At 56.5% G+C, this 24,080-nt stretch overlaps 3 protein-coding genes and 1 long non-coding RNA gene across 5 annotated transcripts; 3 read left to right on the plus strand and 1 right to left on the minus strand.

Moving 5' to 3' along the window:
- The first annotated feature begins 3 nt into the window (after window positions 1-3).
- MIEF2 (mitochondrial elongation factor 2) lies at window positions 4-4,385 on the plus strand. Its single transcript, XM_027469426.3, has 4 exons — window positions 4-127; window positions 515-665; window positions 1,257-1,434; window positions 2,201-4,385. The coding sequence occupies exons 2-4, from the start codon at window positions 522-524 to the stop codon at window positions 3,253-3,255; spliced, it is 1,377 nt and encodes a 458-aa protein (XP_027325227.2). The 5' UTR covers window positions 4-127; window positions 515-521; the 3' UTR covers window positions 3,256-4,385.
- A 991-nt stretch (window positions 4,386-5,376) lies between these two features.
- Window positions 5,377-15,565, minus strand: TOP3A (DNA topoisomerase III alpha). Its single transcript, XM_072024102.1, has 19 exons — window positions 15,380-15,565; window positions 14,285-14,344; window positions 13,864-13,937; window positions 13,481-13,556; window positions 12,825-12,933; window positions 12,376-12,519; window positions 11,983-12,153; window positions 11,655-11,755; window positions 11,449-11,523; window positions 11,245-11,327; window positions 10,924-11,131; window positions 10,576-10,761; window positions 9,981-10,110; window positions 9,477-9,590; window positions 9,231-9,396; window positions 8,681-8,824; window positions 8,293-8,415; window positions 7,280-8,013; window positions 5,377-6,250 (listed from the first exon to the last, which is right to left on the minus strand). Exons 1-19 carry the CDS (start codon window positions 15,563-15,565, stop codon window positions 6,072-6,074), a joined length of 3,063 nt encoding a protein of 1,020 aa, XP_071880203.1. The 3' UTR covers window positions 5,377-6,071.
- Window positions 10,102-12,831, plus strand: LOC139998773 (uncharacterized). Its single transcript, XR_011803678.1, has 3 exons — window positions 10,102-10,304; window positions 11,301-11,385; window positions 12,641-12,831. It is a non-coding gene; the product is annotated as an uncharacterized lncRNA (long non-coding RNA).
- Window positions 15,566-16,506: 941 nt separating the features above from the next.
- Window positions 16,507-23,529, plus strand: SMCR8 (SMCR8-C9orf72 complex subunit). 2 transcript variants are annotated; one of them, XR_005269588.2, is made up of 3 exons: window positions 16,507-18,987; window positions 20,369-21,130; window positions 21,171-23,529. XR_005269588.2 is itself a non-coding variant. In XM_027469425.3 (2 exons), the coding sequence occupies exons 1-2, from the start codon at window positions 16,655-16,657 to the stop codon at window positions 20,820-20,822; spliced, it is 2,787 nt and encodes a 928-aa protein (XP_027325226.3). In that variant the 5' UTR covers window positions 16,507-16,654; the 3' UTR covers window positions 20,823-23,529. The 2 variants fall into 2 exon arrangements, 1 of the variants encoding a protein (XP_027325226.3); XM_027469425.3 differs by having other exon boundaries at window positions 20,369-23,529.
- The last annotated feature ends 551 nt before the right edge of the window (window positions 23,530-24,080 follow it).

The following is a 24,080-nucleotide window of genomic DNA, read 5'->3' on the forward strand; positions in this document are numbered from 1 at the left end:
GCGGGAGCCTCGCTGTGATTGGCTGCGCCGAGGCGCGCCGGGGTGCTGCGGGCGCGCCGGCGCGCCGCCACGCGCCGCTCTGCGGGGCTACCGGGGGGCTACCGGGGGGTACCGGGGGGGCTACGCGGTGAGTGCGGAGCTGGGGTGGGGGACATACAGGGCACCGGCACGGCTCGGTTGGGGTGCGGTGCCCACGGGGAGCCCCCCACCCGGCTGCCCTCCCCCCGGTAGCCCCCCCTCGGAGTGGGGGTCCCCAAGGCTCAGCCCTTCCCGGGGGTTCCCGGGGGTCCCGGTGTAGCCCCCCCCCCCCCTCCCCCCCGAAATCCCCGTCCCGGTCCCAGCCCCGCTGTCCCCTCCCCTGCTTGCGCAACGGCCCGGGAGCCGCACCCGGGGTGACCCTTGGTCGGGCCCAGCGTTTCGGTAGCCCGCTCGGTCTCCCCGCTAGCCCCCCGGTGGTTGCCCCCCCCCCCGGTGCCGGTTGCCGGTGCTCCGTTGTCCTTCGTCCCCTCCGCAGGTTGGCCATGGAGTTCACGCACAAGCGGGGCAAGCGGCAGGATGACAGCGGGCTGGGCAGCGTCCTCGACGTGCTGCTGGCCAACGCCAGGCTGGTGCTGGGGGTCAGCGGGGCCGCCGTGCTCGCCATCGCCACGCTGGCCGTCAAACGGGTGAGGATGGTGGGGGGCTTCGGGATGGGGCTACCGGGACTCCCCGGCTATATCACCCGGAGACAGGCTGTGGGGCTGCGCCCTCAAACACTTTGCCCTCTTTGCTGCTTCATTTATGGGGTCTGGGGTGTTGTGTCCCTTCCAGGAAGGTGTCTCAGGTCTTATTCCTATTTGGATACCTCAATGTTTTCCCTTTAAAAATCTGTAGGAGGCTAATGTGCGTCTTTCTGGCTTCATAAATTTAATTTTTTGGGCCAGTAGTAGCCCTGCACACTTACCCACATGTATCAGAGGGGCAGTTGCCCTCTAGTTTGGGATGCAACTGCCAAAAAATGGTGAGAGGACAGCTTGGCACGCTGGTTTTCCTTGCGGAACGGCCCCTTGCTCACCCAGCCTTCTGCAGAGGGGGCTGCTGCTCGGGGGGCTTTCCCTCCCTGGGTTTGTGTGGGTGCCACGGCCAGAACGAGGAGCCTCTGGGGCCTGCAGCTCCTGCAGCAGGGATGGGAGAGCCCCCACTGCGTTCCCTCTGGGTGAGGTGTGGGATTTTTTTGGGACCTCACACACATCCCCTCCTCCTGTCTCTCCCTCCAGCTGATAGACCGAGCCACGAGCCCTCGCGATGACGGCGATCCCAAAGCCGAGCAGAAGACCCTAGAGGAGAGCTGGCAGGACTTGGCCTTGATCAAAGCCACGCAAAAACCTCCCAAGAGGCAGCGAAGGGAAGACCTCAGCGAGCCCCTGCTCCCTCCGGCTCCACCACCAGCACCAGGTGATGCTCGCGGTCGGGGCGCCGGGCTCCACGGGTGGATGAAGATCACCTTGATGCTCTGGGGCCGGCTGTGTCTGTGCTCCCGGCTGCCTGGGAGCACCACGTTATTTTTAGCTCTGTGGTCGGAAAGCTGACCCGATTGTGCCTTCCTCTGTGGGAGGCTCCCGAGCCGCGGCCCCTTTTTTGGCAGTGCCTGCGCTGTTTGCAGCCCGGGTGGCTCAGCCAGCCCGGCGCGGTGCAGGCTCTGCCTGGGCTTTTTTTGTTTCCCGTTGAACAATGCCTGTTTTTTTGGGGGGGTCAGCTCTGTGCAGGGAGCAAGGTGTGCTCGTGGACAAAGGCTGATTTGCCTGGCTTGGTGTGGGGGAAGGTCCTGAGGTGCTGTGCCCCGATCAGGATCGTTGGCAGCACCGAAGCAATTTGGCAGACACTGGGGCAGGGCTGGGGCTGCCGAAGGGTGGAAGGGGCAAGCGATGGGGCTGAGGCTTGCAGAGGGCCCTGACACTTCATCCTGGCCTGGCTGCTGCTGCTTAGCCTGGGCTGCCCTCCTCTAGCACCCCTGGGTGCTGCTGGGTTTTGGGGTTTGAGCCCCGTGTTGGCTGTAAGGCGCTGTTAAGGTCAGAGTTTTGCTTGGTGCCCCTCTCGGCGAGCTCAGCCTCACCTCTAAAGGCTCAGGGCTGCACTTTGAGCTCACACTTTCACCAGTCGCTGGTGCAGCTGATCTGCCCAGAGCCATGACTTTTTCCTTAGCCCCATCCCCTTCTTGCAGAGCCCAGGGCTTGCCCGGCACCTCCAGAGCCTCCTCAAGCAGAATCCATCCCCCAGCACTGCCTCACGCTGCAGGAGAAGCTCCTCTTGCACCACAGCAGCCTCCTGGCCGTGCACGAGGCACAAGCAGCGTTCGGCCGGCAGCTGGCCCGCAGCATCTGCACCGAGCTGCAAAACTTCTTGAGGAACAAGTGCCCGGAGCTGCCTTTTGGCAGCCTCTTCCTCAGCGGTCCCCTGCTCGACGGCCTCGGGGCTCTGGCCGCTGACCACGTCCACTTCATGCTGCCCGTGGTCCTCGACGCCGCGCTCTGGAGCCTCATCCCGGGGGAGGACACGGTGGTGAGAAACCCCCGGTACTGGCTGATCAAGAGGAGGGCCCTGGAGTATTTCCCTCGGGGGTGCAGCCCCTGGGATAAGTTCCTGGTGGGTCGCTACCTCTCCTCCAACGCGCTCAACGAGACCCTGCACAAGCTGCTGGTGGCTTCCATCAACTGGCCGGCCATCGGCAGCCTCCTGGGCAGCCTCATCCGCCCGGTGGTGGCCTCCAGGGAGCTGAGGCTGGAGGTGAAACACGAGGAGCTGGAGCTGAGCATCGCCCTTTTCCCCGTGGTGGAGATGGACGGCAGGGTTCTGCTGGCCGCTCCTCCCCAGGGCTTGGTGGAAAACCTCTGGCTGGAGAGCTTCGGCAGGGCGGAGGCTTCGAAGGTGAGGGAGCTGGATGCTGGTGATGCTGGAGCCCGGCAGAGCTGCCTCCGTGTCTTGAACAACGTCTGCAGGAGCCACCCTGCCCTGCACAGACTGAGCGGCAGCCCCTTGGTGCACGTCGTGCTGCATCTCAGCGCCGCGGGGGGGGACTGGGCAGAGGGCAGCCTCGCCGCCCGGTTCCAGCAGGTGCTGGAGGAGCTGGTGGGCTACCTGGAGCGGGGCGTCCTGCCCTCCTACTTCAACCACAAGGTCAACCTTTTCGGCGAGCTGCTGGAGGAGGAGGTGGAGGAGATGGGCTTCCTGCTCTACAGGGCGGTGGCTGAGCCAGAATTGCTGCTGGGGGAGAAATGAGCGCTGTGTGGGGAGCCCCCCACCCCGGCATCGGGTGTGCCCCCTCTGCCTGCTGCTCCCTGCCGTGGGTTGTGATGCTTCTAGTTGCCTAGTCGGTAAGAGGCCAAGTTCTTGCACTTTATGAACCAAACTGTTTCTTTTTTTCTGAATAAAACGTGCCTGAGAAGAAGGGGGTGGGCGGCGGCGTAAGGAACCTCTTGCTGCGAGGCTCTGCCTTACCCAGGGGGAACCCAACCTGCGCCTGGAGTACCTAAAGGCCAGTCCCCTCTGCTGGGAGCCACCACGGGGCAAGTTTGGCCTCTGGTTTCCAGAAAACTGCTGTCTGTTCCCAGCTGTGAGGCTCCCCTCATGCTCTGAAACAGACCTGAGCGGGGCCGAGCTTCCCCTGCCTCCTGGGGCAGCCCCTTCCCTTGCGAGGGAGCTGGAGAGGTTTGGTCCCGTGCTGCTGCTGCAAACCTCACGGTTTGGGGCGTCCTGGGTGCTGTGTGGGTCCTTCTGCCAGCACCCAACGTGTTCTTACAGTGCCATGCTGCTGGGCTGGGCTGGGAGCCTCGTCCCTCGCCAGCTCTGTGGGGTTGGAAGGGTGGTGGCAGAGGAGCTGTGGGCTCCTGGGTGGCACTGCCAGCATCTGGGCAGGTGCTGGCTGCTCTAAGAAGTCCCCTCCAGCCTGTCAAGTGACCTTTCCGTGCATGTTTTGCTGCTGTCTTGGTGTCCTGTTCTCCTGAAGCCTCGTGGTGTGGGGCAGGAGGGGACGGGAACGATGCTTGGAGCGGAGTGCTTGCAAGAACTGCAGTGGCTCCTGCTGCTTTTTATAATGATGTTTTGTTTGAGTGTTTTGTTCTTTTTCTCCTCGGAGGGGCTGCTTTGGCTCTGGCCGCAGCCCAGGTGTGAAGGAATGCACTCCTCGTTTAACGGGGAGAGCGATGCTGGTTTTGCACACCGGTGGGGATGGAAAAATCCTATGGACTTCAACGTGAGCACCTGTTGTGGTTAGGTTTCCTTGAGTTATCTTGTTTATGGGAGGGAAAGAAAACAACAGCTGTGTTTCCTCCCGGCCTGAAGATTAATCTGTTCCTCCAAACCATTTCCCAAGTGTTAGCCGTGAGAATAAACCTACACTGTGTACCCTGGTCCTCGTCTCAGCTCTGTTTTGTCTCCTCTCCCCTGATAAGGGCTGAAGCTGTCCTGGAGTGCCGGGCTGTGGTGCGAGCTGCCTGGTGGTGCTCAGCTCGTGCCGTTTCCCTGCTGGCTCTCACCGCTCCGCTCCCTGAGCACCAACTGGGGCTAAACCAGTAAAGCTGGTAGCAGCCAGCGCCATCAGCAACGCTGAACCTGCTGCCTGTGTGCTCTGCAGACGTTTCCTGCTGCCGGTGCTGTTCGGAGGCTGCTGCCAGCTCAGTGACTGCATCACAGAGCCTCGTAATCCTGTTATTTTCGCCACCGGGTCTGTATTTTTAGGCTACAGCTGTTAAGAGGGGGAGCGAGGGGTGCAGGGAAACGCAACGTGAATTCTCCTGACCTTCCTCTGTAGCTCTAGGCTGACAGCAACGAGCTGTGGCAGGGTTAGAAGCTCTTTTTTTTTTCTCCAAGCAATCCTGTGCTGCTGTGACCACCCCTGCTTCGAGCTACCCTCTAAAATTGTGCTGTGTCCCCTTAGCACTGACCCAGGGGAGCTGCCCTGTGCTCAGGAGCAGCCCCAGAGGCCCTGGGGGAACAGCTGAGCGCTGCCCCCTGGCAGAAGAGAACAAGGCAGGGGTGTGGAACTCCTTGCTTTGAAGTAAAGAAAGCCCAAACAGAGGGAGGAGGCAGGCTGGCTTTCTCAGGGAGCTCAGACTAAACGAAGTGCAGGAAAAAAGGCACTCCCTCCAGGTTCAGCTCAGTATCTCTCTTTTCCTGGACAGCAGCACGACAACAAATGCAGCTAGGGAGATAAAAGTGCTTTCCCTTCACCCCTGCAGCTCCCTGCTAAAAAAAATAATAATAAAAGCTGCAGGGAGTTTGTGCCAAGAAAGCTGCTGTATTGTTCCGATGAGTGAATGGAAAGAACAAGACTTGGGTGGATGCTCTCACAGGAATCGTGTAACTATTGTGAGCTGGAAGAAACAGCAAGTTGCCACCGTATCCAATTTAAAAATTAAATAATCTTTTAATACAAAGTTATTACTCTAACAAAAATAACTTCCATTAGCTAGCAGCGTCACGCTGGCACGCCTCGAGGTTTGAGGAAGAATGCAGCTTCAAATTTAGGAGCAGCCTCAAACAAAGGCTCTCCCTGGGCACTGCAGCTGAGCTTCCCCTGCAGGGCAGGACCAGCTCCATCCTCTCTGCACCTGGCTCTCCTTCACGGATGGACAACCAAGGTAAGAGGGGCATGGGGCTGTGACAAAACACGGGGAATGGTGCTCAGGGAGCTTAAAATAAATTTCCACACTGTGGAAAGCCAGGAAGTGAGGAGAGTTAAGCAGCCCTGGGGCTTGTCCCAGTGGCTACGACCCAGCTCCCCACGCAGAAATGCTGTGTGGATGTGACCACAGTGGGAGCTGCAAGCGGACGAGACCCACTGCGGTTTTCTCTGCAGACTCACAGTTTCCAAATGCTTCCAATTACTCCAATCAGCTCAGCAGAAGAGCAGCTGAAATCCGAAGGATAACACAAGCAGTGGAGCCACTTCTCAGAGCTGCTTGAACCCTTGCTGCCCAGCCCTGCTGAGCGATGGAGGTAGCCCCGGCAGGAGCAGGCTGCACCCAGCCCCTCCAGAAAGCCCTCAGGCTCGGTTCTGTGGCAGCTCCCAGACTCTCAGGAGAAGCCACCCAGGCTCAGTGGTTGTGAGGACAGGTTTTCTTCGTGTGGCCAGGCTGGTGGCAAACGCTACAGGTCCGTGGTTTCTTGGCAGTGCCTCCTGAGGAGAGGTTGCTTGGTCTCTTCATCTTACTCCCCATCTCCCTTGAGTACCCGCTGCTCCCAAAGTGGTTCCACGAGGCGTCTCCAGAAGCCCCTACAAAGGAACGACTTGGATTTAAATACCTTTGAAAACATACAGGTGAAAAAGAGAAGACAGGTTCACAGTGGCAGGAGATCAAGGATTTCACCACCCCAGCCACTCAAATTAGTCCTGAAACCACGCTTGGTTCAGATTTGTCTGAGCATTTGCATGTTATCCATTTGTCCTGCAGCATCAGAGAAATGTGTGAGCAGAACAGGGAAAACCGATCTTTCTGGTTGCGTGCTGTCATGCCAGAATAAGACTTGGTTTTAAAGGAGCTCTGAAAATTTTCATTCTACCCCTTTAGGGCCAAATGTCTAAGAAGGAGGAGGCTGGTGTTGAGGAACTCTCTCAGACCACGTCTCCACCTCTGTACTTTGCTTACAGTGCTTCTGTGTCAATGCTTTTTCTGTCTTTTTCTTTTCTTTGTGATTTTTTTAGTGGATTTTTTTTGCTTTCAGCACCTTTCCACTGCAGCCACGCTCAGTGTCAAAGCTTCGGGCAGGCTTGGCCTTTCACTGAGTTCCCAAACTGGGGCAGAGGGAGCACCACAGCTTCCCTGATGTGACACAAGAGGGTTTAAGACTGCCAAACGTGGTGTCACCGCTTCAACTCTGTATCAAGTCAGGAACAGCTCTCCCAAAACCAAACACTAAGATGTGGGACAGACAAATTCTGTCCCAGACAGACAGTTGGGAAGCCTGCTGGGCTTCATCCAGGGCCACATGGACAGACAGACGGGCAAGCTTACTGCATGGCAAAGCAAAGCATCCTGCTGCTGCTTAGAGCTTGGATCTGTGATAGGAGGACGCATCCTGCTGGCATTCACAGAAAGGTAAGCCTGACTCGGTTGAAGCACAACTTTTGAAGTGCTGTAATGCTGCTGACAGACATCCTAAGACAAATGTGAAGTCTGCCAAATGTCAGAGTTCCTACAAAAGCTGTGCAGTGACAGCATTATGGACATATGAGCAATGTCTGCTGGGCTTAGCTTTAAGACCAGCCTCCAAGCCTTGCCTCTCACCCCGAGCCCAGCCTTACCTGGTGCTGCATTTTCGTCAGCCCACTGGAAGAAGCCGCACTGCTGCTCTCTGGGTTTTGAGCAGGTGTGGAACTGCCGCCCCTTGTTAGGACCGTCTTTTTGGACAGTGCGTGTGACAGCTGGCTGCTCACAATTGCAGACTGTGCCACCTCCTGAGCCGGAGTTGCTGTTTCCAAAGAGCTCTGGGCCTCTCCCTCCTCCTCCTGGTCTCTGAAAGCCTGCTTGGCCCCTTCCCCCAAAGGGCTGGGGCGGTGCAGAGCCCCGCGGAGCCGCGTTGCTTCTGTCCTCTGACTGCTCGTTAGCCCAGAGGAAAAAATTGCAGGCATTGGTGTTACATTTATAAAACTGCCTGCCTTGATTGGGTCCCTCTTTGCGCACCGTTAACAGCGTGGCTTCGTTCCCACAGTTGCACACCACTGCGTTGTTCCCGTTGTCTGGAGCAGCTGCAGGAGCAGGCCTGTGTGCTCTCGGGGTACTCAAGGAGAGGAGATGTCCTGCTGCTGGGTTCGTGGCCCCCCTCGCCTGCCTGCTGTCGCTGCTTGCTCTGCTGAAGGAGTTGTTGGCCTGCGAGTGGTTGGCTTGCTGGCTGGCTGGCGGCGCAGGCTGCGTCGACCTGTTTAAGTACTTCAGGTCCAGGAGCTCTCTCAGCATCTCATCGCAGCCGCCGATGCAGCCAACAAACTCCAGGGGCATCACGGGTGGAACGCTGCCTCTCTTGAACTTAAACTTCAGCCTAAAAGGAAAGGGAGAACACAAACCTACCAGTTTGTACAGCTTCTCATCAAAGACCTCGATATGGACTTGATTTTTTTTTAATTCTGCTGTACTGACGCTGTTCACCTCTTTCCCTCCACCTTCTTTCCGTCCCTAACCCACAGGAGTGCTGCTCCAGCTGTCCAAGACTGGGACAGAAAATGATTGCCCAGCCTAGCCCACAGAAATCTCTGGCCCTGGTGACTAACACAACATCTGAGGGGTTACATTTCCCTCAGGGATAGCTGGTGTGACCTACCTGTGAACAGGATGGGGTCCACACTCGGCACAGATGCTCTCGTCCTTGGCCACGTCCAGCACAAAATCAGGAAACCAGACTGCAGTTTTACAAGCCGGATAGCCCATGCAGCTGAGATAGAACCTGCCGTGGGACAAAGGCACCACATGAAGAAGAGGTAATATCGAGACAGGCAGTGATATTTCTCCTCTCTTCTCAGCTGTCAGAAGCTGTCCAAACAACATTTGTTTTTAACTCGAGAGGGAGGTTCAGCTGAGTCCACACAGCTTGTGTGGCTGGTGGAGTTCATCAGCTGAAGCCCAAGTTTTCAAGCATGCTGCAGAGAAAAGGTGAATGAACACTTAGAAAGCAGCCTCCTGTGTCTGAAATGATAAAAAAGGTCACTGACCCGCCGTTCCTCTTGGTCTTCAGGACCATGTCGTTGTTGCACTGTGGGCATTTCCGAATGGGATCAGGCATTGCTGGGTAGACTTCCTCTTGCTCAGCAATTTCTGTGGCTTCTCCAAAATACTGAGCCAGGGCCTGGTCCAGCCTGTAAGGAAATAAGCAGAGCATCCTGTCTCCTCTGCAAAATGCCATCAGGCAGTGAATTACTGCCTGCTGCCCTCTGCACAGCCCCTCTGAGCTTCTCTGTGAGCATGATGACTCAGCACTGTGCCTCGAGATGTGGGTGTGCCATGGAAGAGGTCAGTGCACTCTGACATCTCCTCCAGCCAGCTCAGAATTTAATGCAAGCAGCTGAAACCACGATGAGCAGCTAGCAGCCCGTGACAGCGTGCCACGCTGAGTTGCCCCATCCCATGCAGATGCCTGCATGCACTGGGCAGAGCTCCAAGAAGACAATGTGACAGGATCCCACTCCAGGCTGAGCCTCAGATGACAGGCCAGCACCTCTCAGACTAGCAAAGCGAGCGGAAGAGGGTAAAGATAGAACTCACTTGTTGGCTCTGGCCACAGCCTCAATGAAGACTTGTTTGTACTTCTGGACCTGCTGCTGCAACACTACAGATTTGTCTTTCTTCCCCTCGCAGATCAGCTTCAGATCAGCCTCCAGCTCGGCTCGAAGGTCAGGCTTGGACATCTCGTAGCCCATGGAATCATAGCCTGAGGAGCGTATTGCAGGGTAAGTGAAAGGAACAAACAAGGAAGGAACCTGCCCTCCTCCTGACAAGCGCTGCCCCTACCTTCAACCAGCCCCATGCCCAGGTGGCCCGGGAGGAACCTCTGATCTGCTGTGAGGCCCACGTACATCCGGGTCTTGATTGTCTCAATGTGCTCTGCGTGAGTGGCGTCAGTCCCTGAAAGCAGACAGGTTGTTAGTTGAAATTGGGTGCCAAGAAGACTTCCCCTGTGCCTACTAAAGGGAGAGGGGGGCAGAACTTATAGCCAGAAGCAGCACTGGCCTCACGTTCTGTTGGCACTGAGGCCAATAAGGTGCAAACATGCCCCTGACCCTAAACTGCACATCCCCTCAGTACTGGAGACACTCTGCAGTCCCCTTAGGACCCCTGGAATTTGCCCACAGGTCTCAACTATTCCCCTGTTTTGTATATTTAAGTAAATTCTTATCTGAAGTGACTCGTAGAGAACTCCCTGCTCTGAGGGTGGGACAGAACTGGTACCAGGTAAGCTGAGAAGCTGTGAACAAAGCTCTCCCAAGAGGGAAAGGCCACGCTGCCCATACTGACCAATGCCATGTTTCTCCATGAGCGCAATGAGATCCGCTTCTGAGAGCAGCAATGGAGGGCTGGTTTCCCCATCCACCATCTCCACTGTAGTGGGCTGGAAGCGGGACCCTTTCTGATACACTGGGATAACCTGAAGGGAAGGAGAATCTCTTTGAAACTGCCTCGCTGGACCACTCACTGAAGACAAAAAGTCGTGCTAACTGCAGGCCAGTGCAGCAACACAACAGCACCCTGCTCTGGAGGAGATCAAGGCTTGGGGTGCTCAGGATTTGCCAGTAGTGAGCTGCCAGAGAGACCACGGAATGGCAACTGCAGCTCCTCTGGGTGAGTAATCTTCCCAACGTGGAAGCAGCCCTGTAAGGTCTCTGCTGTGTCAGAAGGGGGAGAATCTAGCCAAAGCTGGCACAATAACGTGGCACAGCTCTTCAGCAGAGATGGCTCCAAGTGAAACAGCCACTGGGGTAGGGATTGTCCCAGAATGTTTTGTAGGGGGGCCTGAAAGCAGCTGGGAAGTTTTCCCATCAGTACAGCCCACGTGCAGTTTTAAACCGCAGGTGCTCTAGCCTCTCCCATCTATGATTTTCAAGGGTGTTACCTTGTCGCTCCACTTCTCATAAGGATAGACTTCCAGATAATTTCGGGCCAGGATCATTAGTCCTTGAGCAATGAATCGCTCGTTAGCAATGTCGATCTCCACGGTTGTTTCCTGTCCCTTGGCGTCTTGAGAGCAGCAAGCCAAGAAATGGCGCACGATGAATTCATACAGTCTCTGCTCATTGCCCTAGTGTCAAACAAAAAAAGAGGGTCAGGCTCTCCTCCAGTGGTAGCAAGGTGTCAAGAAATAGGTGAGGATATTGTGCTAATGACCATGCTATAAAGAGCTCTAGCTTTCTTCTCCAAGCAGTACCAACCAGCCAGTTACATCCACCTTTATCAGACTCACCTGCAGGTTAGCAGTGTATTTGGTGGGGTGAATGGGCGGGTGAGCCTGATCTGATTTGGTTCCACTCCGAGGAGTTGGCCCACCCTGATCCAAAATCCTCTGCGCAAACGCCCCCCAGTTCGGGTCCTGCGTTTGCTGTTGCACTAAGGTGGAGAGGTTCAGCTCCTTGGGGAAAATGTTGGTCTCTGTTCGGGGATAGCTAATGAACCTTAAGAAAGACAGAAGAACACTGAAGAGGTGCTCCAGGATGCTTCCCATTTTATTTTTTTCATTTTTTTTTTTAAATAACTAAGTTTACCATGACAAATTTTGCTTTCTTACCCTTGAGTATAAAGTTTTTCTGCTATTTTCATGGTTTCCTTTGCATTTATTTTCAGTTTGCGGGAAGCCAGTTTCTCAAGTTCCTGTGTTGGGAGGAGCCAGAAAAAAAACACAACACGTATTTGTGCATAACTCTGAGTGGTGAGTAAAACATCTGCTCAAAGTTTCTTTCACATCAGTCTTTTCAGCACAGTTCAAACATACCACGGTGTCCAGGGGCAGGGGCCTCCATTTGCTCTTTGGCTTGCTCCCAACTTCAACAACAGTTGCTACAGGATCCTAAATGCAGAATAAGCAAAAAATCTCCTTGAAGAGTTCACACAGGCTGCTCTTTAAACATCTTGAGCAAGAAGGATGTGGGAAACGTTTAGCTGGTCCTAAATCACACGACTGTTTACAAGCTTTCCTACCTCCATGCACATGTGGTAAAGGACCAGGCACGCTGTGTGATTAAAGAGCCGGTTCCTCTTCCAGTTGAAGACCACATTGCCATCTTCGTGTTCGTGTGTCACTGTTTTGAAAACCAGATCAGAGTGATATGGTAGGAATGTAGGTGAAAGACAGAGGCAATAGGGCAACGCTACTGGTAAACCTTTATAGTTCTGCATAATGATTGTGGCAAAGGAAGAGGAAATCACCTCTGCAGCAATCGTTTGTTGGTTGCCTGACACTTTTTTCCTTCTCAAAGCCATTAAACCCTTTAAGATAGAGTTCTGTGCTCATTTTCCTCCAGCATACCTTTGATTTTATAGAAGGCTTCAGGAACGAAGGCCTGGATGGCTTTAAAGCGTTCCACTACAAACCCCAGGGTTGGGAACTGGCAACTACCATAGCTGATCAGCTGATCTGCTAAAATATCAGGGAAGATCTTCCGGAGCCTCAGCGTCTGGAATCTGGTGAAAGCAGCACCTGGGAAAACAAAATGGGCACTAGAATTGAATATAACATCGGAGGATAATTGCGATACTGCAGAGGGCTCTCTTTAATAGTCAATTGAGTATTAATTTTACTCCAATTTAAATATTAACAGTTGCAGAAGGCTTTCAGTGCTGCATGAGCTTTGCTCTCTTGCTTTTGCACAACAGCTCAGGGCTAGCAGTCAGCTCTCATCCCCAAAGCATGGTTACGTACCTATCCTGAGATCCAGCTCCTGCCTGACATCAACAGCATCACTGGTTTTTTGATCCGGTTGGGTGAGGTTCTCGCAGGCTGTTCTGACAGCATGAAGGGTGATCTCTGAAAAACGGGCTCGGAAAACCTGGAGGTTTGGCTTTACTGTAAGAGGGGAAAAAAAAAACAACTTAAGTGATACAAACACCAATGGAAAGGATAAACTAATAAACAGCTGGCTTAAAAAGAGCATGCTCTCAACCTATTCTATGTCTTTCCACTGCAGGAGCGCATTTCTTGTGTATCAAAGCCAGATATTTATCAAAATTACAGCCAGTGGATTTGACCTGCACACAGCAAGACTGATAAGTGAGTAAGAATGACATCTCTGGTACTAAATCTGAGCAGTGATACCTGTTAAATCAGCATTTTAATGGAAAGCAGATTGGTGCAACAGATGCTCTACACACCAGCTTTGCAAACATGAATGATCTCAAAGCCGATGTTCTCTCCTTCTCGGTCACAGTCAGTCCAGATCACCAGAGCTTGGCACTGCTGGACTTCTCGTTCAAGGGTTCTCTGAGACCAGAAAACAACACAGAATGAGACACGCCAGGCCACTGGCTTTGTCATTTCATTTCAGAATGACTCACAAAGTGAACACGAAATGCAACGTGTATCCATAGAGATGGATTGTTGCAATAACATTTTGTAATTGTCTCTCTCATGAGATTAGGCAGCTTTCAAAAGTAATGATTCATTTATTTATATCTAATTGTTTGTTAAAAACACGGCTTGGCTTGGATTGGATTGTACCACCGTCTGTTTTCCAAAAATGACATCTTTTGTAAAATTGAGTTGCAATTACCAATTCCACCTTGTTGGGAACAGATTTCTGCTCTTAACAAAGTAGCTGTTCATTTTCTGCTCTAATTTTACACTAGCAGGAGATTGCCATGATATGGAAGAACAACACAATAGTCCTAGAAAATCCAGGAGGAATTTGCCAAACTCTAGAAACTCTGCAGTTAAGGACAAAGGTACAATCCTCCCTCTGTCTGAGACAATATTTGCAGAATCAACCTCTGAACTTTGAGTTCCAAGGAAACTGCTACCAACAACATACCTTAATATCCACGTAGTTTTCAGGACAATATTTCTCGATTTCAGCTTCAAAAAGAGCCAGAGGGTTGCAGCTATGCCTGGTAAACAGAGGATAAACAGTGAGTAAGAAACTAAAGCATATTGTGAGACGTTAACTGGTGCTGTCACTCGAGGAAATGCTGCTCAGGTACTGATATCAATGTATAATACTATGAGCCTTAACTTAGGAATCTGTGTGAAATGCCAAGCTACGTTGACTCAAAAGCAGCAGAACCAAAACGCAGTCAGAGAAGAGAGGAAATCTGGAAGGCAGCCCTCAACGTGCAGCTTCTCCTATTTCACGTGCAGAGAACAAAAGGGGGGGAAGTTGGATAAAACAACTCACTTCCCTGGATAAGTACAAACCATTTGCGAAAGGGCAGCTTGAAATCATGAGCCAGCAAGTGTCCCGAGACGGATGTCATCACCACGGTAACGTTCTGCAAGAGATGGGGCAAGGTAATCAGTGCCCATCGTTGGCTGCAAGCTCCCCAGAGCCCTACAATCTGACAGAGTTCTCACAACCCAATGCCCACCTCCTGCTTTTTCTAACAGGCTCCTTTCCCTACAGGCATCTAAAGCTATCACCTTGTCGTCTTTTTTAGTAGGAAGCTCCCAGTTCTAAATAACATTTTTTGACAGGTGGTAAAACAGAAGGATGGAAAGTTGGAAAAAAGCCAAGAAAAGAAATCCTGACTTCTTGTTTTTGCCAAAACCGGATGAGCATTTCAAATAATTAGCATTTTGCACTTCTCTAATCCAGCAGTGGAATGAAAGAGAGCCCTACCTGGCCAAACATCTGGTAGTCGTATTCGTAGATCTTGTTGAACTTGGAAAACCCCTCTCTCTGGAAGGAAAAGGAGAGTCGCTAAGTTTCTGGCTGCCAACAGAAGCCAAACAAACCCATTCCAGCTCGCTTTATGTTATGGCAGGGCACAGAAATACAGGGCAGGTGAAAATCAGGTACTGTAGCTAAAACACCAAGGCAAGGGAGGTCGGATAGAAGTTGCCTGCATCATTTACAAAGCCGTGAGAATGGCATTCCCAGTGTACCAGTATCTTAAAACACACCCAGGGTGGTGCCAGGGTTATCACTGGTATGGAGCAGACTTGGGTTGACCAGTTATTGTCCCCACTCCTGCCAAACAACTGTCCTGCTCCACAAGATAATCAGTGCCAGCTCTGGGTCCCTTCCATCTAACCGATGTTTGTGGAAGTTTCTAGATGGGGTATTTTGATCTTGAATCATGACAATGCCTTCCTTTGACTGATGCTGTCTGTGCTCAGGTTCTCAAGAACATCTTGCAGTCAGACATGGGTTTGGTCTAGAAGCGGCTTCCAGTCCCTTGGCTTGGAAATACCAAGTAATTATGCAAACTGTTAAAGGTCACAAAACAAAGCAGCAGCTGAGAGAAGAGATCTTTGAACTCCCCTTCTCCAAACCACAGACCATCTTTGCTTCGTTCTCTGAACTTCACTGCACCCCTGATACTTGCTGATGCTGCGGAAGCGGTGCCTTCTGACTGGGAACAGATGGTTTCAGCTCCTGAAGGCTTTTACGTACGCTGCAAAGCTGGGAACGACACCGGGAACCCCCACTGCTGAGCTCAATGCCTGGAGAAAGCTGTCTGCAGGGAGAGCACAGCTGGGGAGCTGAATCCCAGCAGGGCTTCAGGATCTGAAGGAAAATGGGTCCAAGACTTTCGGATCCATTTGGGCAAGCAGTGGTTATCCACAAAATAAAGAGGTTTTGTACCCTCACGTGGACAGAAAGGGACAGAGACCCTTTCCAAGCTCTGCATAAGATACATACTGACTTAGCCAGCTCTGCCAGACCCATGGGCATGTGAACGAGAGGCAGGGAGATGCAGCGTGTTCCTACCCGCCGCATCCTGCTGTTGGAGAGCAGATCCGCGATTCCCCGGGCGGCATCGTTCTTCTCGGCCACGCACAGCACCTTGCGGATCCTCCGCAGCGCCGCATCGTCTGCCGCCCGCGAGAAGAGGCGCCAGGGCTGGGGCAGCATCCTGACCCCACGGCTAGCAGCCAGCCATGCAGGGAGGCTCATCACGGGCAGCGGGGACGGGTCCCATGGCACCACGGCAGCGTCCTGGCTCGGGGACTGCTCCCTGCAAGAAGACAGAAAGCTTTAGGATCAGGAGCATTGCGTGGATAGCACAGAGGGGCTCAGGCTGGAAGGGAGCTGGCAGATCTCGCAGTCCCAAGCCCCTGCTGTGGGCTGGGCCCCTCCAGGCTGCCCCCAGCCCCATCCAGCCCGGCCTTGGGCACCTCTAGGGACGGGAATCCCACAGCTCCTGTGGCAGGGCCCCACCGCCCTCAGAGCTCAGGATTTCTTCCCAGTGCTTGCCCTGGGTCTCCCTTGCTGTGGTTTAAACCCATCGCCCCCCTCCTGGCCCCCTGCCCCTGACACCGAGCCCCTCCCCAGCCCCCCTACAGCCCACTGGGGGCTCCCCCAGCGCCTCCCCGGCCCTCAGCCCCCTCACGGCCGCTCCCGGTGCCGGGGGAGGGCCCTGGACCCCCTCAGGGCCCCCTCAGGGCCTCACCGCCGGCCGGGCCCCCTCAGCTCAGCCCGCGCTCCCGCTCAGCTCCTGTCGCAAAAAGCGGCGCGATTCCCCTCAGCGTTACGACCTGCCGCAAAGCACCGCGGCGGGGTGGGGGGGGGAACTACCCCTCCGATTGCACTGCGAGGCGGGGGGGGACTACAACTATAATGGCGTCGTGGGGTCAGAACTACAACTCCCGTGATGCCGCGCGGCGGGGAGGACTACAACTATAATGGCGCCATGGTGCGGAACTACGATTCCCATGATGCTGCGCGGCGGGGAGGATTACAATAGAACTACAACTATAATGGCGCCGTGTGGTCAGAACTACACCTCCCATGATGCCTCGCGGCAAGAAGGACTACAATTATAATGGCGCCGTGTGGTCAGAACTACAACTCCCATGTCGCCCCGCGCGCCCCGGCCCGCCGCGGAGCCCCGGCGAGGCCTACCGGCGGCGGCCCGGCCGTCAGGTGAGCCCAAGATGGCGGCGGCGCCGAGGCGGCGGCCGTGAGGGGAGCGGGGCCGGGGCTGCCCGGGCGGCCTCGGCGGCGGCGGCGGCGGCTGCAGGCGGCTGCCGAGGCCCGGTCGCTATGATCGGAGCCCCCGACGTGGTGGCGTTGGCCAGGCAGGAGGAGGAGGCGGCGGATGGCGGGGACGGGGCGTGGAGGGAGCCGCCGCTGCCTGAGGAGTACTCGGTGCCTCTGGCGCCTTTGGGCGGGCACGGGGCCAACCCCTGGGCCCGGGCTGGAGGCCGCAAATTCCTGCGGGATTTCATCCTGGTGGCCGAGTTCTCGGAGCAGGTGGGGCCGCAGCCGCTGCTCACCGTCCCCGACGACGCCAAGGTGCCGGGCAGCTTCGACCTGAATTATTTCTCGCTTCGCATCATGTCGGTGGATTACCAGGCCTCCTTCGTGGGCCACCCGCCTGGCTGCGCTTACCCCAAGCTGAATTTCGTCGAGGATTCCAAGGTGGTGCTGGGGGACTCGAAGGAAGGCGCCTTCGCCTACGTGCACCACCTGACGCTCTACGACCTGGAGGCCCGCGGCTTCGTGCGGCCCTTCTGCATGGCCTACATCTCGGCCGACGAGCACAAGATCATGCAGCAGTTCCAGGAGCTCTCGGCCGAGTTTTCCAAAGCCTCCGAGTGCCTGAAGACGGGCAACAGGAAAGCGTTCGCCGGCGAGCTGGAGAAGAAGCTGAGGGACCTGGAGTACACCCGCAGCGTGCTGCACAACGAGACCGAGATACAGAAGAAAGCCAACGACAAGGGGTACTACACCACACAAGCCATCGAGAAAGCCAACGAGCTGGCCAGCGTGGAGAAATCCATCATCGAGCACCAGGACCTGCTGAAGCAGATCCGCTCCTACCCCTACAGGAAGCTGAAGGATTCCGAATTCCACCCCTACGAGCCCGAGTGCGCCCCGGAGCAGGCCGGCAGCGTGGGCAGCGATCAGGAATTGGCCGCCCCCGACCTGGCTGAGGCGGGCGAGGAGATCCCCTGCTCCCACCTGCCCTCCTACACCCCCAAGCTCATCAAAGCCAAGTCGGCCAAGTGCTTCGACAAGAAGCTGAAGACACTGGAGGAGCTCTGCGATATTTATTTCTTCACCCAGACCCTGGACCAGCTGCAGCAGATCGAGAGGACATTCAGGGGCGACGTGTGCTACCTCCTGACCAACCAGATCAGCCGGGCGCTTTTGAAGCAGCAAAGCATCACCAACTTCCTCTTCGAGGACGCGTCTTTTCTGGACGAAAAAGCCCCCGAAAAGCAGCACCGAGGCTGCCAGGAGCTCGGGCAAGATGCCGTCGACGGAAAGTGCCCGGAGGAGTCCCCAGCCCCGAAAGTGGTCATCAGCCTGGGGTCCTACAAATCCAGCGTGGAGTGCGTGCCCATCAAGATGGAGCAGGACATCGATGACCCCCCGGAATCCACGATGACCGAATCTGTAACTTTTGAGCCCCAGGAGAACCTGGACTATCTCGATGCCGACCTTAAAGGCAGCATCAGCAGCGGTGAGAGCATCGAGGTTCTCGGCACGGAGAAATCCGCCTCGGGGCTGCCCAAATCGGAGAGCCAGGCCAGTTTGCCCATCAGCCCCAGTCCCCAGGTGGGCAGGAGCAAGGTGGGCAGCAGGAGGACCGTCAGCGAGGACAGCATCGAGGTGCTCAGCACCTGCCCTTCCGAGGCGCTCATCCCGGAGGACTTCAAAGCGAGCTACCCAAGTGCCATTAACGAGGAACCTTACGCCGACGAGGAGGGGGGAGGCCTCCGCTTCGCCCCCAGGTTCAGCCCAGCCGAGGAGCGGGAGGACGACCCCGACCCCGCAAATCCCACGGGGGTCGATTCCGCCTGCTGCATCGGCAAGGAGAGCCCTGGTTTCCTCGAGCCCCTGCCCGGCCTGGCCCACAAGCTGTGCGACGAGGACGGGGTGGTGAGGATCCCCCCGCAGCCCTCCCGGCAAGCCGAGCAGGGCCCCGAGGGCATCCCGGGAGGGCTTTTACCCCACGAGCTCGCCCCTCGCTCCCCGCTGGGCGGCGGGGAGCCGAGCAGGAGCAGCCTGGACGAGTGCTCGGACTCCACGAGCTACATCAGCAGCGCCGCCTCCACTTGCTCCGACCGCACGCCCTCTCCCGCTCGCCCCCCGTGCCCGGCCAGCGAGAGGCACAAAAAAAAAGCCGGGCAGAACGCCCTGAGGTTCATCCGGCAGTACCCCTTCGCCCACCCCGCCATCTACTCCCTGCTGAGCGGCAGGACCCTGGTGGTGCTGGGGGAGGACGAGGCGATGGTGAGGAAGCTGGTGACCGCCCTCTCCATCTTCGTGCCCAGCTGCGGGGCTCACGCCAAGCCCGTGAAGCACTGGGGCACGGCCCCGCTGCACGTGGTGGATTTCCAGAAGTGGAAGCTGATCGGGCTCCAGAGGTAAAGCCAGGGGGTTGTGCGGGGTAAAATTTTGGTCCCCGAAGGGTTTCAGGGAGGATTTGGGGTTTGGTTTTGGGGCTGGTCTGAAAATGAAGCGCTCCTGGAGGGCCGGTGTGTGCTGCTCCCTCCCCTTCCAAAACTCTTTTAACGTTTCTGGCTAGAGAAAACCTTTCCAGCTGTTTTCCTCAGGAGGTGGTAACACAGCCACGAGGTCGGTAGGTTCGAAATTGGTTAGAAACCGGAGGAATAGCTTGTGCCAGAGCCTGTGGCACCTGTATTTCTGTTTCCTCGGAAAAAACACCTGAGGACCGGCTGGAACAGCTCCCGACGGAGCGTTTCTGAGTCAAAACACAGAAATTTGCGTCCTGGGCTGCGTAGCCTGGTGGTTGTGGCTGCCTGAACCGCCCCGAGCTGGGATCCTGCCCTGATTTCTGTGCTGGGGAGGCTGACAGCTCGGCCAGCAGCTGCTTCCCAGCTCTGCTGGCGAGGTCTTCCAGAGCCCCGAGTGTTTGGTGGCTGACGAAGGCTTGCGGTTAGATGCTATTTTTATGAACAAAAGCATTTCGAGGAGCTGCCTGCAACCTGTGTCAGGCATTTAATTAACATTCCACGGGGAGGAGGGCAAGTGTGGGGTTTAAGGCAGGTGCTGGCAGCAAACCCTTCGTGGGGGGGGGCTTGGGAAGGAATTTGGGGGGCAAATCAATGATTGTAGGGGTGCTGCAGCTGCCCGGGCACCTCTCCCACCAGCTCGGGGTGCTCCTGGGCTGCTTCTCCTGGAGAGATCCGAGCCAGAGGAGCAGAAGAGGTTGCGTGGGCTCCCAGTTTGCATTTAAATCACAATAATTGAGGCTTGGTGAGTAATTGCACACACGGTGAGGGTGCCAGGGGGTGTTGCACCTGGGTGAGAAATGCCCAGGGAATGGAGGGCTCCCCGTGCAAAGGGAGGGCAGGGGGGTTGTGCCCCACCCCGGGGCAGCTCCCTGCCCACGCAGCCACGCGGGTGGAAAGCAGAAGTGGTGGCAGGGAGGTTCCTGCTTCTCGTTGCCTCCTCCAGGAGCTGCCAGATCCGCTTCTGGTCGCCGGAGATGTCTCTTCGCTTCCTCCCCGGCCTCGTTTCTGTGTCTGCCAGGGAGGAACTGTCCCAAAGGGCAACACGTGCCTGGAGCAGCGCGTGGGGGGGGCCAGGAGGATGAGATTTCCTCGGGGTTTGGCTGATTGGGGAGGCCGTTTGGCCATCCTCACCCACGCCAGGCTTTGTGAGCTCGCAGGACACCTCGGGGGTGATTCAGACAGAGGGAAAACACGCGTGGTGCGGGCACAGACAGCCTGCTGCGTGTCCCACAGCTTTCCTCCAGCTGTAACCTCTCTCTTGCTGTTTCAGGACGGCGTCCCCTGCGGGGGTGAACGTGCTGCACGCCCTCAGCCGCTACAGCCGCTACGTGAGCATCCTGGACGCCGACAGCAAGACCCTGCGCTGCCCCCTCTACAAGGGCGCCCTGGTGGCCCGGCTGGCGGACCACCGCACCCAAATCAAGCGAGGCAGCACCTACTACATGCACGTCCAAAGCGTCCTCACCCAGCTCTGCTCCAAAGCCTTCCTCTTCACCTTCTGCCACCACTTGCACCTCCCCATCGCCGAGAGGGAGCCGGAGGAAGCCGTGGCGAGCCGCCGGCTCAATTTCCTCAAGCACCACCTGGGCCTCGCCAACGAAGATCTCAAAATCGTGCAGTATTTAGCCGAGCTGCTGAAGCTGCAGTACATTCAGGAACCCGGCCGGGGGGGGAATCCCCTGCTCAGATTTGACTACGTCCCCAGCTTTTTGTACAAAATCTAGCGGCTCATGGGCCACGCTCTGCCTGCCACACTCGGGTCCTGGCCCCGACCCCGCGTGCTTGCCGTCGATGCCGTCTGCAGTCGCTGTCATCCATCAGGAAGGGGTGAAGGAGCCAGCGGGTCTGCCAGCACCTCAGCTCCCCAAAAATCAGCATCTGGGGGACTGAATCCAGTTCCCTGTTGCCGAAAATGTAGGGGTTCCATCACGTAGGACGCTGGGCACTCCGTTTCGAAGGGTTAGAAGGGACGCTGGTAACTCCTGAGGGGTGTTGGGGTGGCTTCCTGGGGGGATTGTGGCACAGAGGGAAGGTTTTAACCCAACAGGGAAGGTTTTAACCCAGCAGGGAAGGTTTTCACCCCGCAGAGCCTGACGTGAGCGTGGGGTGGCACCGTTGTGCCCGCAGCAGCAGCGGGTGGTGTCCCTCTGCATCTCCTGAGCTCCCTGGCGCTTCCCAAAATCTCTCAGCCCTGGGCCTGAGGGGCAGCAGTGAAGGCAGGGCTGCTCCTCTGCATTTTTGCCAGCCTCTCAGCTTTGTAAAAACCTGGAAAGGGAAAGGGGCTCCTGGAGCAGGCTGGCGCTAGCGCCGCCGCCGTGAATGTAGCACCGTGCCTTGTTCGTGTGTCACCTCCTGCGTGCTGGGCGGCTGCTGAGAGCTCTGGGGGGGGAAACCAGGAATCCTCCCAGCTTTTCAGGCCGAGGGCGTCCTCGTAAGGAGAGGTGGGAGCTGAAGGGAGGTGGGAGGCTTATTTTTAGGTGCTTTTTGGGAGGGGGAAACGAGCGGCACAGTTCAGCTGAAGCTGTGCTGTGTGATGGCGAGTGTGGGGAGCAGGCTGCCTGGCTGCTGAGAGGTCTGGGAGGAAGGGGCTGGGCTCCACGCTGTACCTGTACGTGTTTTTTGTTTTTTTTTTTCCCCTTTCTGTTGGGCAGTTGCCCTTGGTGGTAAAGCAGGGTCAGCGTCGCAGCATGCTGCTTCTGGCTGTGCCAATTGATTTTATCTCCAAGCCTTCGCCGTGGCTCACCTACCTCTCGTTCCTGGGGAGTGCTGGATGCAAAAAGCAGCCTCGCTTTTATTTCTTTTTAGCACTCTGATCATGCGTTGAGAACAGCTGTGATCTTGCGAGATGAGCCGAGGATTGTTTTTTGTTTTTTTTTTTTTGATTTGCCTGTTTTTAAAACCTCTGTTTACCACCATCATGATGACGCGAGGCGGTGCTGCTGCAGAACGCCGTCCTTCTGCGCCTGGGGAGGTTTGTGTGGTCTGGGGTTTGTCAGCACGAGCTTGATCCCGCTGGAAATTGCTTTGATAACTGCTCTGAAAGCCGTGCCCCGAAGGCAGGGAGTTGCCCGGGGTGTGCTGCCCTGCTGCCAGCATCCACGCTTCAGTCCCGTGGCTGCCTCATCCCTACCTGGAAAGGGCTCTCGAGGAGCTGAGGGAGGCACAAACTAACGGGGCAGAGGGTTTAGTTTAAATCCTAGCATTATTTGTGGGGATTTACAGTGAGGCAGTCGGGACTCTTGAGCTCGTGGTGCTCTCTGGGGGATTTCTGAGGTCAGGAGGGGTTTGTTGGGGAATTTCTGGTGCGTGGTTTGGAAGCGGCGTGGCTTTGCCTTTGCCAAAGGTGAGCAGTGTGCCGGGATGTCAGCTGCTGTGTGTGCGGGCTGTGAACCCTCACAGCGTGCTCAGAACCTTCCCCTTCACGATCCTGTGCCCTCCTGTCCCCTGTGAGCTGGGTGTGCTGGTGGAAAAACTCCCACGTCCACAGAGAACACGTCCTGCAGTGACTGGAGGCGTCCTCATGTCCGTCTGTGTCCATCTGAACAACTTCCAAACTGGCGGCTGCTCATCTCCCTGCCCCAAAGCAGCTCTGAATTCGGGAGGACACCTCAGGGGCTTCACGGGGACCTGTTGTGGAACGGGAGCTGTGTTACCTGCAGCCGTGAGGAGCCCGGGAGCCCTTCCAAACCTGGCTTGGGACGTGGATCAGGAACCCCTGAGCTCACCGCCCCGTGGCAGGGAGTTGTGCTGGTGGTTCTGGAGCCCGATTCCTGTCTTCTCACCCATTTTTCCACCTCTCCGATCTGCCTGCGCGGTGAAGATCCCTCCGTCAGCACTTTAAGACGCTTTCCTCACCTTCCCCGTTATCTCCCTCGCTTCCACCCTCCGCAGGCTTCCCGCAGGTGAGGCTCTCGGTGCTCACAGCCCCCGCAGAGCACCCCGGTGTGCTCACACCTCCGTCCTCCCAGCACGAGCAGGGCTGGCTCCTCGCAGCCCCCCTTCTTCCAGCCCCGGCGGTGCTGTGCATGGCCACCATCCTCTGCCTGCCCCGAGCCTCCTGCATGCTGCCCGTGGCCCCTCCTCGCTGCCAGCGGGACGGATTTCCAAGCCTGAGCGGAGAATTCATCACCACCGAGGCCTCCCGGGGCTGGCTGCGGGGCTGCTTTTGTGCTCCTCTCCTTCCCTGCCTCCGCAGCCCCCTGCTTGCTCATGCCCTGAGCCGCTTTCAGCCTCGCCGCCAGGATGGTGAGCCATAGGAGCCGGCGCTGCCAAACCCTCTGCAGGTTTCTTTTCTCAGAGAACAGCGCTCGGATTCACCTTGGGCCGCTGGCAATCACTTCCGAGCAGCTCCTGAGCTGCCTTGCCTTGGCTAGGGAAGCACTGCCTACACTCGAGCAATATTCCCCATTTCGGAAGGGGTGGGAGAGGCGCCGGAGGAGGCAGAGCTGCTGGCTCCCTCCCTCCCCCCTCCTCCCCACCCCTAGGCACATTTTTTTTGGGTTTCGTTCAGCACTGGAGGCCCCGCTGCTGGTTTGGGGAGCCGGGCAGGACCCCACTGCGGGACACGGGGCTCGCAGCAGCCTTTTGGAGAGGCGACCTCAAAACGTGATCAGCGATCGGGCAGGGCTGCACGGGCTGAAGGAGGGCGCCTGCTCCGCGCTGTGCCCCGAAAGCACAACGTCAGATCGAGGGACAGCCCCTGCCCTGCTACCTGAGGGAGCTTTGCACTTGCTGCTGGAGCTGCAGGGCTCACAAACCCGCCTGCTGCTCCCCGAGATGTTTAACTGGAAGGCAGAAACAGGGTACCCAGCCCCGCTGCTCGCCCCAACGCGGGGCGAGCCTGGATGGGGATGGGGCTGGGCTCAGAGCTGCCTCCGAGGGCTGCCAGGAGGCTGGGATGAATTTCTCCTCTTCTTTTAAAGCACTGTATCCTATTCCTGCATGTTGAGGTCCGTGTGCGTGCCTGTGTGTGCCGAATGCTT

The sequence above is a fragment of the Anas platyrhynchos genome, chromosome 15, assembly GCF_047663525.1.
Source record: "Anas platyrhynchos isolate ZD024472 breed Pekin duck chromosome 15, IASCAAS_PekinDuck_T2T, whole genome shotgun sequence".
NCBI classification, from domain to species: Eukaryota; Metazoa; Chordata; class Aves; order Anseriformes; family Anatidae; genus Anas; species Anas platyrhynchos.

Coding starts and splice junctions, on each gene's coding strand:
- MIEF2 (XM_027469426.3), top strand. CDS start 522: ATGGAGTTCACGCACAAGCGGGGCAAGCGGCAGGATGACAGCGGGCTG. Junction 666..1,256: donor CCACGCTGGCCGTCAAACGG/GTGAGGATGGTG, acceptor CTCTCCCTCCAG/CTGATAGACCGAGCCACGAG. Junction 1,435..2,200: donor GGCTCCACCACCAGCACCAG/GTGATGCTCGCG, acceptor CCCTTCTTGCAG/AGCCCAGGGCTTGCCCGGCA.
- TOP3A (XM_072024102.1), bottom strand. CDS start 15,565: ATGAGCCTCCCTGCATGGCTGGCTGCTAGCCGTGGGGTCAGGATGCTG. Junction 9,397..9,476: donor GGGCATGGGGCTGGTTGAAG/GTAGGGGCAGCG, acceptor TACGCTCCTCAG/GCTATGATTCCATGGGCTAC. Junction 8,014..8,292: donor GGACCCCATCCTGTTCACAG/GTAGGTCACACC, acceptor CTTTCCTTTTAG/GCTGAAGTTTAAGTTCAAGA.
- SMCR8 (XM_027469425.3), top strand. CDS start 16,655: ATGATCGGAGCCCCCGACGTGGTGGCGTTGGCCAGGCAGGAGGAGGAG. Junction 18,988..20,368: donor AAGCTGATCGGGCTCCAGAG/GTAAAGCCAGGG, acceptor TTGCTGTTTCAG/GACGGCGTCCCCTGCGGGGG.